This window comes from Grampus griseus (genome assembly GCF_964374135.1).
Source record: "Grampus griseus genome assembly, chromosome: 10".
In the NCBI taxonomy this organism is placed as follows: Eukaryota; Metazoa; Chordata; class Mammalia; order Artiodactyla; family Delphinidae; genus Grampus; species Grampus griseus.
Window position 1 is genome coordinate 50,209,172 of NC_139004.1, and position 15,229 is coordinate 50,224,400.

The 15,229-nt window shown below is 41.2% G+C and overlaps 1 protein-coding gene across 1 annotated transcript in view; it reads left to right on the plus strand.

The window, feature by feature from the left end:
* The window catches only part of RBMS3 (RNA binding motif single stranded interacting protein 3), a gene marked incomplete at its 3' end in the record, with an annotated part of 699,823 nt that extends 693,178 nt beyond the window's left edge, over positions 1–6,645 (plus strand). The window contains exon 15 of the mRNA XM_082664257.1: positions 6,594–6,645. Within this exon, the coding sequence (XP_082520383.1) occupies positions 6,594–6,645 (52 nt within the window). The remainder of the gene's footprint in view (positions 1–6,593) is intronic.
* Positions 6,646–15,229: the final 8,584 nt, after the last annotated feature.

A 15,229-nucleotide genomic window follows, 5' to 3' on the forward strand; every position in this document is an offset into this window, starting at 1 on the left:
TTTTTAATTTTTATTTTATATTGGAGTTTAGTTGATTAAAAATGTTGTGTTAGTTTCAGGTGTACAGCAAAATGATTCACTTATACATATACATGTATCTATTCTTTTTTCAAATTCTTTTCCATTTAGGTTATTACAGAATATTGAGCAGAGTTCCCTGTGCTATACAGTAGGTCCTTGTTTGTTACCTATTTTAAATATAATAGTGTGTATATGTCAATCCCAAACCCCCAATTTAGCCCTGCCCCCCCCCCCACTTTTCCCCTTTGGTAACCATAGGTTTGTTTTCTAAGTCTGTGAGTCTGTTTATGTTTTGTAAATAAGTTCATTTGTATCATTTTTTTAGATTCCACATATAAGCCGTATCATACAATATTTGTCTTTCTCTGTCTTACTTCACTTAGTATGATAATCTCCAGGTCCATCCATGTTGCTGCAACTGGTATTATTTCATTCTCTTTAATGGCTGAGTAATATTCTGTTGTATATATGTACATCATCTTCTTTAATCATTCATCTGTTTATGGACATTTAGGTTGCTTCCATGCCTTGGCTATTGGAAATAGTGCTGCAATGAACACTGGGGTGTATGTATCATTTTGAACCATCATTTTCTCCAGATATATGCTCAGGACTGGGATTGCTGGATCATATGGTAGCACTATTGGTTTTTTAAGGAACCTCCATATTGCTTTCCATAGTGGCTTTAGCAATTTACATTCCCACCAACAGTGTAGGAGGGTTCCCTTTTTCTCCACACCCTCTCCAGCATTTATTGTTAGTAGACTTTTGATGATGGCCATTCTGACTGTTGTGAGGTCATATCTCATTGTAGTTTTGATTTGCTAATAATTAGTGATGTTGAGCATCTTTTCTTCTTTGAAGAAATATGTATTTAGGTCTTCTGCACATTTTTCGATTGGGTTTTTTATATTGAGTTGCATGAGCTGTTTATATATTTTGTAGATAAATCCCTTGTCAGTTGCATCATTTGCAAATATTTTCTCCCATTGTGTGGATTGTCTTTTCATTTTGTTTATGGTTTCCTTTGCTGTGCAAAAGCTTTTGAGTTTAATTGGGTCCCAGTTGCTTATATTTGTTTTTATTTCCATTACTCTAGGAGACAGATCAGAAAAGATATTGCTGCAATTTATGTCAGAGAGTGTTCTTCCTATGTTTTCCTCTAAGGGTTTTATAGTATACAGTCTTATATTTGGGTCTTTAATCAATTTTGAATTTATTTTTGTATATGGTGTTAAAGAATGTTCTATTTTATTCTTTTACATATAGCTGTCCAGTTTCCCCAGCACCAGTTACTGAAGAGACTGTCTTTTCTCCATTGTATAGTCTTGCTTCCTTTGTTGTAGATTGACCATAGCTGCCTGGGTTTCTATATTTCTCTTTTTGTGCCAGTACCATACTGTTTTGATGATTTGTAGCTTTGTATTGATAGCATAGTCTGAAGCCAGGGAGGCTGATTCCTCCAGCTCCATTTTTCTTTCTCAAGATTGTTTTGGCTATTCAAAGTCTTTTGTGTCTCATACAAATTTTAAGATTTTTTTGTTCTACTTCTGTAAAAAATGCCATTGATAGTTTGATAAGGATTTCATTGAATCTGTAGATTGCCTTGGGTAGTATAGTCATTTTGACAATATTGATTCTTCCAGTCCAAGAACATGGTATATCTTTCCATCTGTTTGTGTCATCTTTGATTTCTTTCATCAGCATCTTATAGTTTATTGAGTACAGGTCTTTTGCCTCCTTAGTTAAGTTTATTCCTAGGTATTTTATTCTTTAGGGTGTGATGGTAAATGGAATTGTTTCCTTAATTTCTCTTTCTGATCTTTTATTGTTAATGTATAGGAATGCAACAGATTTCTGTGTATTCTTTTAGCTTTTGCTTGTCTGTAATGCTTTGGATTTCTCCATTGATTCTGAACAAGAGCCTTGCTGGGTAGAATATTCTTGGTTGTAGGTATTTCCCTTTCATAATTGTAAATATATAATGCCACTCCCTTTTGGCCTGCAGAGTTTCTGATGAAAAATCAGCTGATAGCCTTATGAGGATTCCTTTTTATGTTATTTGTTGTTTTCCCTTGTTGCTTTTAATAATGTTTCTTTGTATTTAATTTTTGTTAGTTTGATTACTATGTGTCTCGGTGTGTTCCTCCTTGGGTTTATCCTGTATCAGGATCCTGTACCCTGCATTTCCTAGACTTGGGTGACTCTTTCCTTTCCTGTGTTGGGGAAATTTTTGGCTATAATATCTTCAAATATTTTCTCAGGCCCTTTCCCTTTTTCTTCTTCTGTGAATGTTGGTGCATTTAACATTGTCCCAGAGGTCTCTGAGACTTTCATCATTGCTTTTCATTCTTTTTTCTTCTTTTAAATAAATAAATATAAATTTATTTATTTATTTATTTTTGGCTGCATTGGGTCTTCGTTGCTCTGTGCGGGCTTTCTCTAGTTGCAGAGAGTGGGGGCTACTATTCGTTGCAGTGCACGGGCTTCTCGTTGTGGTGGCTTCTCTTGTTGCAGAGCATGGGCTCTAGGCATGCAGGCTCAGTAGTTGTGGCTCACAGGCTCTAGAGCACAGGCTCAGTAGTTGTGGCTCACAGGCTCTAGAGCACAGGCTCAGTAGTTGTGGTGCACGGGCTTAGTTGCTCTGTGGCATGTGGGATCTTCCCAGACCAGGGCTCGAACCCGTGTTCCCTGCATTGGCGGGTGGATTCTTAACCACTACACCAGGAGGGAAGTCCCCTTTTTTTTTTCTTTATTCTGTTCTGTGGCATTGATTTCCACCACTCTGTCTTCCAGTTCACTTATCTGTTCTTCTGCCTCAGTTATTCTGCTATTAATTCCTTCTAGTATATTTTTCATTTCAGTTATTATGTTGTTCATCTGTTTTTTTTTTCTTTGTTCTTTAAATCTTCTATCTCTGTTGAAATTTTTTTGCATCTTCTTGGTCTATACCTCCATTCTTCTTCCGAGGTTTTGGATCATTTACTATCATTACTCTGAATACTTTTTTCAGGGAGATTGCCTATCTCCTCTTCATTTAGTTGTTCTTGTGGGTTCTTCTCTTGTTCCTTTGTTTGCAACATATTTCTCTGTCATCTCATTTGTCTAACTGTTTGTGTATGTGGTCTCCTTCCCACAGGCTGCAGGATCATAGTTCCTCTTCCTTCTGGTGTCTGCCCCCTGGTGGGTGAGGCTGGTCTAGGGGCTTGTGTAGCCATCCTGGTGGGAGGGGACTGGTGCCTGCCCTCAGGTGGGTAGAGCTGGGACTTGTCCCTCTGGTGGGCAGAGCCGTGTCAAGGGCTGTGTTTTGAGGTGGCTGTGAGCTCAGTATGTCTTTAGTCAGCCTGTTTTCTGATGGGTGGGGCTGTATTCCTATCTTGTTGGTTGTTTGGCCTGAGGATTTACAGCACTGGAGCCTGCAGGCTATTGGGTGAAGCCAGGTCTTCCCAGAGAGCTCACGCTGATCAGTATTACCTGGGACCTCTGCTACTGGTGCTCCCACAGTGAGCTACAGCTGACCTGGCCTCCCCAGAAGACCCTCCAAGACCCCTAGGTAGGTCTATCCCAGGTTGCTATGGAGGTACTGCTTTGTACTGGGCCCCAGTGCATGTGGGATCTTGTATGCCTTCCAGGAGTGGAGTTTCTGTTTCCCCCAGCCTTGCAGAACTCCTGCACTCAAGCCCCACTGGGTGTCAAGGCTAAATGCTCTGGGGGGTTCTTCCTCCAGATACCAGATGCTCAGACTGTCTTGGAGGGCTATTTTTATGTGGGAATGTCCCTGCGTAGCCTGCGTTGGTTTAATATGTTTTGGTGTGAGAGCTGTTTTTATTATAGATGTCTGACACCTCTTTTCTCAGTGTATGCTGGTAGTTATCCCCTTGATACGGGAGGTGTGACTGGTGTTGTGGTGACCAGAGCCTGCCCTGCATATTTAGTGGGGACTCCCCTTTGCTCTGTGGTTGTCACCGCTCTGTTTGGATCAGGGTCTGCTCCCTAGTTGTTGGAATAGAGGCCCCCAGATCTGTTTCTTAGCTGTGTTTCTGATCTGTGGTGTGATGTAGACAGGATTGGAGCATTCCCACTGAGAGTGAAGCCACCGAGTATTCCTCCTCTGGAACTGTTCACCTGTAGGTGTGCTCTGTTTTGTCACCTTTCACCTGTTGTGGGAGCACTCAGATTACACTGTTATTGGCACTGCTGTCAGCCCCACCTTATCCATAGGTATGCCAGCAGTTGGCCCTGGTGTCTCTCAGGCATTGTTTTCACCAAGCCACCAGCACAGATCCACTGAAGTCAGGTCCCAAGATTGCAGTAATCATGGATCTGGACAGGCTATGGGCACTATGGAAGCATCTCAGACTCTGGCCTTGCCCACCCCCACATGTACCTGCCCACAAAGTCCACAGGTGCTAAAGCTTGACCCATCTTGGCTGTGGGAGCACTCATTGTCAGATCAGATGTTCTGCAGGTTCTGAGTTTACAAAGCCAGTCACAGAGTGTAAATCCACAGATTGTGCAGCTGTGAGGAGAGATTTCAGCTCTTCTCCCATCTCTCACGGCCCCTGGGGCTCAGCTATGGTTTCAGCCCCACCTCTGTGTGTCGGCCACCCACAGGCATCTGCTCCTGAAGCTGCCCCAGAGCACACAAACCTACCCTGGCAGGAGGGGGTGGAGTGGGCGGCAGCCAGGGGCGTGAGAGCCTGCCCCAGCGGGAGCCCTTCCTAGTGCCTGGGGAGGCAGGGGCTGGTGCATGGGGAGAGAGGCTGCATAGGTGGCCTGCCCTTTGCACATCACTCAACAATGGCACTTCGCTTCTATGGCAATCTGGGCTTGCTTCACGAGCGTTCTCCATTGTGGAGCTCCTCATTCCCATCCCCTCAGACTGTCTTCTCACAGCCAACAGCAGTCCTTTCCACAGCTCTGCTCTCCAAATCCAACATTCTAGCATCCTGCCCCTGTATACACCAGTGGACACACCTCTCAGGTTTGGGCGTGCAGGGCTGTGGCATGGATCATCTGTGTAGGTCTCACTCTGTCCAGCCTGCCTCAGGCCAGTTGCTGCACTCTCTTTCAAGCCCCCAAAGCTCCCCTCTGTCCCAGCTGATCTCCCCACCAGTAAGGGGGCTTCCCTGGACATGGGAAATTCTCCTGTCCTTCAGCTCCCCCCAAGGGGTGCAGGTCCTGTCCCACTTCTCCTCTTCCTTTTCCCTTCTTCTTTCTTTTATCTTACTCTGTTATGTGGGGATCTTTCTGGTCCTCTTAGTTGTCTGAGGTCCTCTGCTAGTGTTCAGCAGGTGCTCTGTGAGAACTGTTCCATTTGTAGATGTATTCTTTTTTTTTTTTTTTTTTTGCGGTATGCGGGCCTCTCACTGTTGTGGCCTCTCCCGTTGCAGAGCACAGGCTCCGGACGCGCAGGCTCAGCGGCCATGGCTCACGGGCCCAGCCGCTCCACGGCATGTGGGATCATCCCAGACCGGGGCACGAACCCGCATCCCCTGCATCGGCAGGTGGTCTCTCAACCACTGCGCCACCAGGGAAGCCCTGTAGATGTATTCTTACTGCATTTGTGGGGAGAGTTGAACTTTACGTCCTCTTACTTCTCCACCATCTTGACTCCCCCTGTAATTTAATTTAAAATACCTTTAGTATAGATATAAATAGACATTATGATATTAAATGTATGTGTGATGGGTTAAACTACTTTTCAGGGGCACTCAGTGACCCTAATCAGAATTTCACACCCCCACAGGAGGTCAGTTCTCATTTAATGAGAAAGGCCAGAGGTTTGTACAAGTATTTTAAACTATCCATATTTCAATTAGCATAATGATTGTTAGAAGCGAGTTGCCTGATGAAAGCAGTGCCAAGTTAATTAGCATAATGAAACTGGAAATGAGCTCCCATTTGTGAAATTGGGAGTATTCAAGATAGCATGAATTGGCTAAAGTATTTTAGAGATACTCTCCACGCTACACAGGAAAGATAGAATAAGACTGTAGGGAAACGTGTAGCTTATAACTTTAGGGATGTTGCTTGTGGCTTATTCTCAAAACAAGACTGTTGTAAAGTCGATTTCTCTATAAGGGAAATGTAGTCCCACCTCCAGAAAATGGTCAAGATACAAACCCCCTTCCTTGCAACTGTCCAGAACCTCCTCTTCTCCCTGCCTGATTAAATCAGCTTTAGCTGCCTCCACTTGTAAGCCCACAGTGAGATGCTCTCTTCTTTCTCAGGGTTGTCCCCACCTTTCATGGTCACTGTATGATGTGACAGGGATGGGAGTCTCTGCCTGACCCAGAGGGAGCATCTCTGCCTCTGATAGATTCTAGCAAGAGTGTCCCCATCCACCTTTACACCTAGACCCAGTTTCACTTGCAGTACCCAGAATCATGCCAGAATCTATGCTAGGACACATACCCCTGCCCTCAAGGGTTTTCAGTCTAACATGGGAACCTGAGGCTGGAGTGTGGTTAACTAGGTGGGAAAGTTGTAGAACAGACCAGCTTTTATAGAGCCTTTGGTCCTTGGATTCTTAGCTTTGTGTAGACTAAGTATTTTCACTTTTATTCTAGGGGAACTGCAAAACCTTTGGAGGGCTTGAAGAGAAGGAATGATGGGATTTGATTTACCTTAGATGACTCCAGCCTCAGGTTCCCACCTCCAGATTTTTGAACTTCTTCCTGTTTCCTCTACCTAGAATGCTTTTCCTCTAAGTCTTTCCAAGATTAGCTTATAATTATCTTTCACATCCAGACCTACATGAGAGACCTTCCCTGATACCAAATCTTAGGTATTTATCCAGCCACTTTCTATTACAGAATATACTTAAGTATTCTATTTTGAGATTCTTTTTGATTGTTTGCTGATTGATCCATTGATTGTACGTCTACTCCTTGTGGAAAGCAAAATCTAAGAGAGTAGGGGAGGCATCTGCCTCTTTCATTGGTCTTTCCTTAGCATCTGGAATACTGCCTTTCTCATAGTAGGCACTCAAGTCAATAATTGCTGATTGGATGAATAAAGGGGTCATTTTCATTTATCCAGACATCATTAAACTGTTAACAAGGAAGGTCTTGAATCACTTATTTCCTCATTATGCTTTGAAACAACCAAAGCCAGTTTCACCTACTCACAAAGCCTTGACAGATGCTTCTGGCCACATAGTATCTCTCATCTCCTACCAGTGTCTCTCACTGTGTTCCCACATAGCTAATCTCTGTTCCCGTCTCATATATTAACTAACTCACTGAGCATACTTAAAAACTTCCAATCTGCTTGGAACAGAGTGCCAGAGACTACCATATTATTTGATGGGATTCACACAGGCTTTTAGCTAAATTTAAAAAACAGAGGAGGTGGAAACAAGATGGCGAAACAGAAGGATGTGAGCTCACTTCTTACGAAAACACCAAAATCATAACTAACTGCTGAACAACCATCGACAAAAAAATGCTGGAACCTACCAGAAAAGTTATCCTACATCCAAAGACAAAGAAGAAACCACAATGAGATGGTAGGAGGGGTGCAGTCATGACAAAATCAAATCCCATACAGCCAGGTGGGCAAGCCACAAACTGGAAAATAATTATACCACAGAAGTTCTCCCACAGGAGTGAAAGTTCAGAGCCCCACACCAGGCTTGCCACCCTGGGAGTCTGACAATGGGAAGAGGAGCCCCCAGAGAATCTGGCTTTGAAGGCCAATGGGGTTTTCAGGAATTCCACAGGACTGGGGGGAAAAGAAACTCTCCTCTAGGAAGCCACACACAACACCTCATGTTCATTAGGACCCAGGGAAAAAAATGCAATGGCTTCATAAGAACCTGTGAAAGACCTACCTGCAGGTATTGGAGGGTCTCCTGCAGAGGTGGGGGATGGACGTGGCTCACTGTGGGCACAAAGACACTGGTGGTGGCAGTTCTGGTGAGTACTCATTGGCGTGAGCCCTCCAGGAGGCTGCCGTTTTCTCACCAAGACCTGGACCCTCCCAACAGCCCATAGGTTCCAGTTCTGGGACACCTCAGGCAGAACAACCAAAAGGCCAGGAACACAGCCCCACCCATCGGCAGACAGGCTATTTAAAGTCTTCCTGAGCACACAGCAGCCAGCTAAACACACCCCCAGACAAGGCCCTGCCCACCAGGGGGACAAGATCCAGCTCCACCCACCAGTGGAGATCATAAGAGACTACTACAAGCAACTATATGCCAATAAGATGGACAACCTAGAAAAAATGGACAAATTCTTAGGAAGGTACAACCTTCCAAGACTGAAACAGGAAGAAATAGAAAATATAAACAGACCAATCACAAGCACTGAAATTGAAACTATGATTAAAAAACACCCAACAAACAAAAGTCCAGGACCAGACAGCTTCACAGGCATATTCTATCAATCAGAAATCTAGAGAAGAGGTAACAACTATCCTTCTGAAACTCTTCCAAAAATTTCTGAGCAAAGAACACTCCCACACTCATTTTACAAGGCCACAATCACCCTGATACCAAAATCAGACAAGAATACCACAAAAAAGAAAATTACAGGCCAATAACACTGATGAACATACATGCAAAAATCCGCAACAGAATACCAGCAGATGAAATCCAACAACACAGTAAAAGGATCAACCCTGATCAAGTGGGATTTATCCTAGGGGTGCAAGGATTCTTCAACATATGCAAATCAATCAATGTGATACACCACATTAACAAATTGAAGAATAAAAACCATATGATCATCTCAATAGATGGAGAAAAAGCTTTTAACAAAGTTCAACACACATTTATGATAAAAACTCTCCAGAAAGTGGGCCTAGAGGGACCCTACCTCAACAAAATAAAGGCCATATATGACAAACCCATAGCTAACATCATGCTCAATAGTAAAAATCTGAAAGCATTTCCTGTAAGATCAGGAACAGGACAAGAATGTCCACTCTCACCACTTTTATTCAACATAGTTTTGGAAGTTCTAGCCACAGCTATCAGAGAAGAAAAAGAATTAAAAGGAATCCAAATTGGGAAAGAAGTAGTAAAACTGTCACTGTTTGCAGATAACATGATACTATACATAGAAAATCCTAAACATGTTAACAGAAAACTACTAGAGCTCATCAATGAATTTGGTAAAGTTGCTTGATACAAAATAAATGTACAGAAATCTGTTGCATTCCTATACACTAACAATGAAAGATCAGAAAGAGAAATTAAGGAAACAATTTCATTTACCATCACATGAAAAAAATAAAATACCTAGGAATAAACCCATCAAAGAAGGCAAAAGACCTCTTCTCAGAAAACTATAAGATGTTGGGACTTCCCCAGTGTCACAGTGGTTGAGAATCCGCCTGCCAGTTCAGGGGACACGGATTCAATCCCTGGTCCGGGAAGATCCCACATGCCATGGAGCAACTATGCCCATGCGCCACAACTATTGAGCCTGTGCTCTAGAGCCTGCGAGCCACAACTACTGAGCCCACGTGCCACAACTACTGAAGCCCACGCCCCTAGAGCCCATGCTCTGCAACAAGAGAAGCCACCACAATGAGAAGCCTGCGCACTGCAACAAAGAGTAGCCCCTGCTCGCTGCAACTAGAGAAAGCCTGCACACAGCAACAAAGACCCAATGCAGCCAAAAATAAATAAATAAATAAATTTATAAAAAAGAAAACTCTTATAGTTGATGAAAGAAATCTAAGATAACACAAACAGATGGAAAGATAAGTCATGTTTCTGGATTGAAAGAATCAATATTGTCAAAATGACTATACTACCCAAAGCAATCTACAGATTCTATGCAATACCTATCAAATTACCAATGGCATTTTTCACAGAATTAGAACCAAAAAATCTTAAAGTTTGGGGCTTCCCTGGTGGCGCGGTGGTTGAGAGTCTGCCTGCCGATGCAGGGGACACAGGTTTGTGCCCCAGTCCGGGAAGATCCCACATGCCGCGGAGCGGCTGGGCACGTGAGCCATGGCCGCTGAGCCTGCACATCCGGAGCCTGTGCTCCACAACGGGAGAGGCCACAACAGTGAGAGGCCCATGTACTGCAAAAAAAAAAAAAAAAAAAAAATCTTAAAGTTTGTATGAGACACAAAAGACCCTGAATAGCCAAATCAATCTTGAGAAAGAAAAATGGAGCCAAAGGAACAGGCTCCCTGACTTTGGACTATACTACAAAGCTACAGTCATCAAAACAGTATGGTACTAACACAAAAACAGAAATATAGATCAATGGAACAGCAAAAGAGTGCAGAGATAAACCCACATACCTATGGTCAACTAATCTATGACAAAGGATGCAAGAATATACCGTGGAGAAAAGACAGTCTCTTCAGTAACTGGTGCTGGGAAAACTGGACAGCAACGTGTAAGAGAATGAAATTAGAACACTCTGACACCATACGCAAAAATAAAATGTATTAAAGACCTAAATATAAAGCTGGATGGTATAAAACTCTTAGAGGAAAACAGGAAGAACACTCTCTGACATAAATTGCAGCAATATCTTTTTTGATCCACCTCCTAGGGTAATGAAAATAAAAGCAAAAATAAACAAATGGAACCTAATTAAACTTAACAGCTTTTGCACAGCAAAGGAAACCATAAACAAAATGAAAAGACAGCCTACAGAATGGGAGAAGATAGTTGCAAATGAAGCAACTGACAAGGGATTCATCTCCAAAATATACAAATAACTCATACAGCTTGTCAAAAAAACAAACAACTGAATCAAAAAATGGGCAGAAGATCTAAATAGACATTTCTCCAGAAAAGACATACACATGAACAAAACACACATGAAAAGATGCTCAACATCACTAATGATCAGACAAATGCAAATCTAAACTGCAGTGAGGTATCACCTCCCACCAGTCAGAATGGCCAACATCAAAAAATCTTCAAACAATAAATGCTAGAGATGGTGTGAAGAAAAGGGAACCCTCCTACACTGTTGGTGGGAATGTAAATTGGTACAGCCACTATGGAAAATAGTATGGAGGTTCCTCAAAAAACTAAAAGTAGAGTTGCCATATTATCCATCAGTCCCACTCTTGGGCACGTATCTTGTGAAAAGCGTAATTCCAAAAGATACATGCACCCCAATGTTCGTCGCTGCACTATTTACAATAGCCAAGACATCAAAGCAACCTAAATGTCCATCAACAGAGGAGTGGATAAAGAAGTGGTACATATATATACAATGGAATATCACTCAGCCATAGAAAAGAACAAAATAATTCCATTTGCAGCAACATGGATGGACCTAGAGATCGTCATACTGAGTGAAGTAAGTCAGACTGAGAAAGACAGCTATCATGATATCGCTTATGTGTGGAATCTAAAAAAATGGTACAATGAACTTATTTACAAAACAGAAATGAAGTCACAGATGTAGAAAACAAACTTATAGTTACCGGGGGGAAAGAGGGAGGAGATAAATTGGGAGAACACGATTGACACATACACACTACTATATATAAAATAGATAACTAATAAGGACCTACTGTGTAGCACAGGAAACTCTACTCTGTGCTCTGTAATGGCCTATATGGGAAAAGAATCTAAAAAAAAGTGTATATTTATATGTATAACTGATTTCACTTTACTATACACCTGAAACTAACACAACAATATAAATCAACTATACTCCAATAAAAAGTAAATAAATAAATTACAGACAACACAACGGAAGGTTATAGGAAAAAATTTAGAGAAATATTTAAAATGTGCATATGAACAAAAAGGTTGCATTTGGAATCATGGATCAGCATAATTTTAATATTCCAAATTACACTTTCCAAGCTAAAAAAACATTACTTCCCATTTTGTATTCATGGTTTTTTTTCCTCCTATTGTTAAAAGAGGCTATTAATGCAAGAGACTCTGATTACTCTTAGCCCAAACGGGGGAAATGATACCTGTGTTTTATTTTGGAAGTTCTTTGGAAATTCCTGTTCCTGCTTAGGGTATTCTCAGTTTTCCTTTGTGCTATTTAGGAAATCTTAAAAATAACTAGGACTTTCAAAGTATGAGTCTTCAAGCAGAGTTACATTCTAATAAGCAAAATCAGAAGTCCTTGGTTCAAATTCCATCTTTGCCACTTACTTGTTGTCTCCTCAAGGAGCCTCCCTCACATCTTTAAAGTGAGAGATTAGATCAGTGTTCTCTGTATAAATTAGGTCTCCAGTGCTGAGCTAGGATTTACCACCCTGCCCTGGAGGTGGGGTGGGGAGGATGGTCAAAAGTGGTTTTAAGAAACACTGCTTTAAGCTAAGTGAAATGCTTGCTTAATTGCAGCTCTCTTCAAAGCCGTTAATATGCTAGTGGCCGTGACCCCCTAGAGGGCCAGATAGATAGATACTTCCTGAAAGATTTGAGTGTGCGCTGCCCTCCTCCTTTGGAATGCTAAACAAACAAACAAAAAATTAACAAATTATTAAAGAACTAAACAAAATTTTTATTGTCAGCATGATGATTATTTTGATACTAATTTAAAAGATAACATTTTTTCAGAAACAATTTTTTTTCTATTGATCCCTTTCTTTGTTGGTGCCCTAACCGCATGTTTAGTTTACTATGGGTAATCCAGTAGTGGGAGTATAGTGTGCAGATTTTCCACACTCTGGATCACAGAATCCCTCTTTTCACATGAAAATTTGTGAAGCTAATCTGTTAGAAATGACTCTGGGGAATATTGCATCCTTAGATCATTTTTAAGACTTCTTCTAGCCTAAAAATCTAGAATTCTAAGATGATGATTTGCTACTTTTTAATATATTCACTCTGCTTTTTGGGGGAGTAGGCACGGGGAGGATGGAGGATGAGAGTATTCAGAACGACTCTGTGATCTTAAATTTGGTCAAACTCTCAGTCTTCCAACCTTCACACTGACCTTAGAAGGCCTTTATCTCAACCCCAGTATTGTTGGTCTTTTTAATTCTTCAGGTCTTCTCTAACTGAACTGTCATGACACCAATTGCCTATAAATCGTCAGTACGGTAATGAGCAAATTATATGCCCTTGATTACCATCCTTACATGTCCTTTAAGCTTGTGAATAATAATATATTTCTATTTGCACAGTACTTTACAGTTTGCAAATGATTTTCATAATCATGCTCTCATTCACACAAATTTCTCTTTTTACATTGCAATTCATTTTATTTTTAAAATAGTCTCACTGCACAACTTAAAATGTTCTTGTTGCTCCTGATCACAGCCTTGACACTTTGAAAGCCTACTGTTTTTATGAATGCCAGTGCATGACATAAGCATTATGTAAATGTGCACTTTCACACTTCATTAGAACAGAGAAGGTGCACAGGAGTGAATTCAGTTCTATTAAACAGCAACACCTTTTCCCTTCAAACTTCAGCTAGCCATCATGAAAATGTAAAGTACAACCAGTTATTGCTCCTCATTTGTTTTCATGTAGCAACGAGATCACTTGAAGGATGAAGCAAGTGATGGTAGGAGGATATTGGAAACATTTGTGTAAGGTTATAAAACTTGAAAGTAGCTCCAGCCTCACTCATAGATACGGATGCTTAGATATCAGCCCATGTGACACACCTGAGCAGTGAGGGGGTTCTGTGTCATGTAGTCCATTGACTAAGACAGCATTCACTGAGCAGCTCTGATGGAGATTCATGCTATATGAGGCATTTTCTGCTCAATGCACAATAATACCAGGGTAGAAGATGGGAGTGGGAGCAAAGAATAGACCAAAAAACAAACATAAAAACACACACAAAATGTTGTTCCCATAACAAGGTAGATTTTTAGAAGTAAATGGCGTAAACCTAAACTTTGCAAAGATGTACAGAGAGATCAAATATATACCATGGTTCCCGTGACTACTACTACTAAAATTTCCCTTACTGTTGCTGCTATTATGAAAATTTTGATTGCTTTTATTCTTAAAAGGAACCCCACTTTCTTGCATAACACAGAAATAATATGTATTTCTAGAGACTTAAACTCTTGGTTAAAAATGAAACTATTCACTCTATCAATGAGTTGCTTTCGTTACATGATTCTAGGAACAGATTACCCAGGTTTCTAACAGCTATAGCTGAGACATATGAGGGCTTTTTGCAAATTAGGAAAAGGAAACCCTCTGGGTTTCCTCAGAAACCTTCAGGCTAACTGTCAAAACATCCCAGGCTAGTTCAAAACATTGTTGAGGGCTTTTTGTGAATTTGAATAAGGGCCACTTGCTCAGAGCAAATGCAGCCCTGCACCAGAGTACACAGCTTGGGGAACAGACCATGGGCTAAAATCAGTCCCCAGGCACTCCTTCGGCCAAGCATCCTGTGCAGTGAAACACCTGGACAACTCTACCCAGCAACACTGAGGTTTCTTTACTAAATTAAGCAACTGGGCACCAGAAGAACCCACAGAACACTGAGGGAAGAAGCCTTCATCTAAATAGGACCTACAGATAGTTTGAAGCATCTTCATTTTAAAAGATACCCCTGAAATTCTTGAGCTAAATTCTGATCTGTGGGTGGAAGAGATAAGAGTAAAGATCAACCCACTATTAGCTCAGCCCTGCCATATAGATGGGGCAGAATCAGAAGAGATTATGTGGGCTGGGCTGGCAAAGTGACATATAATAAAAATAGCATTTGTCTTGTTAAACACCTACAGTGTGCCTACCAGTCTGCCAGACTCCTGGAGAGTAAAAAGAAGTAAAATATAGTCCCTGCTCTCAAAAATTTAAAACCTTGTTGAGATAGAGATGCAAGGAAGAAGAAAAGAAATTGGAAAGTGAACAAAACTACATTGCCCTCTTACCTGTCTTATTTACATAAGCCTTCTGCTTATGTGGATACACTTAATGAGCTCCGTGAGGTAACAAAGAATCAATTGCTGCAGATGTAAGCTCTTATATACAGGATGGATAAACAACAGGGTCCTACTGTATAGCACAGGGAAGTACATTCAATATCCTGTGATAAAGCACAATGGAAAAGAATATTAAAAAGAAGTATGTGTATATGTATATCTGAATCACTTTGATTTCTGCTGTGCAGAAATCAACACAACATTCTAAATCAACTATACTTCAATTAAAAAAAAAAAACATAAAACCCATTGCTGTATCCTGGGTACATAGTAGGGAATCACATATTGTTTGACTGAGTTTGTGATGAATCTCATGGGAGTTCTGAAAGGACAGAATTACTCAAGGAATTTCTGG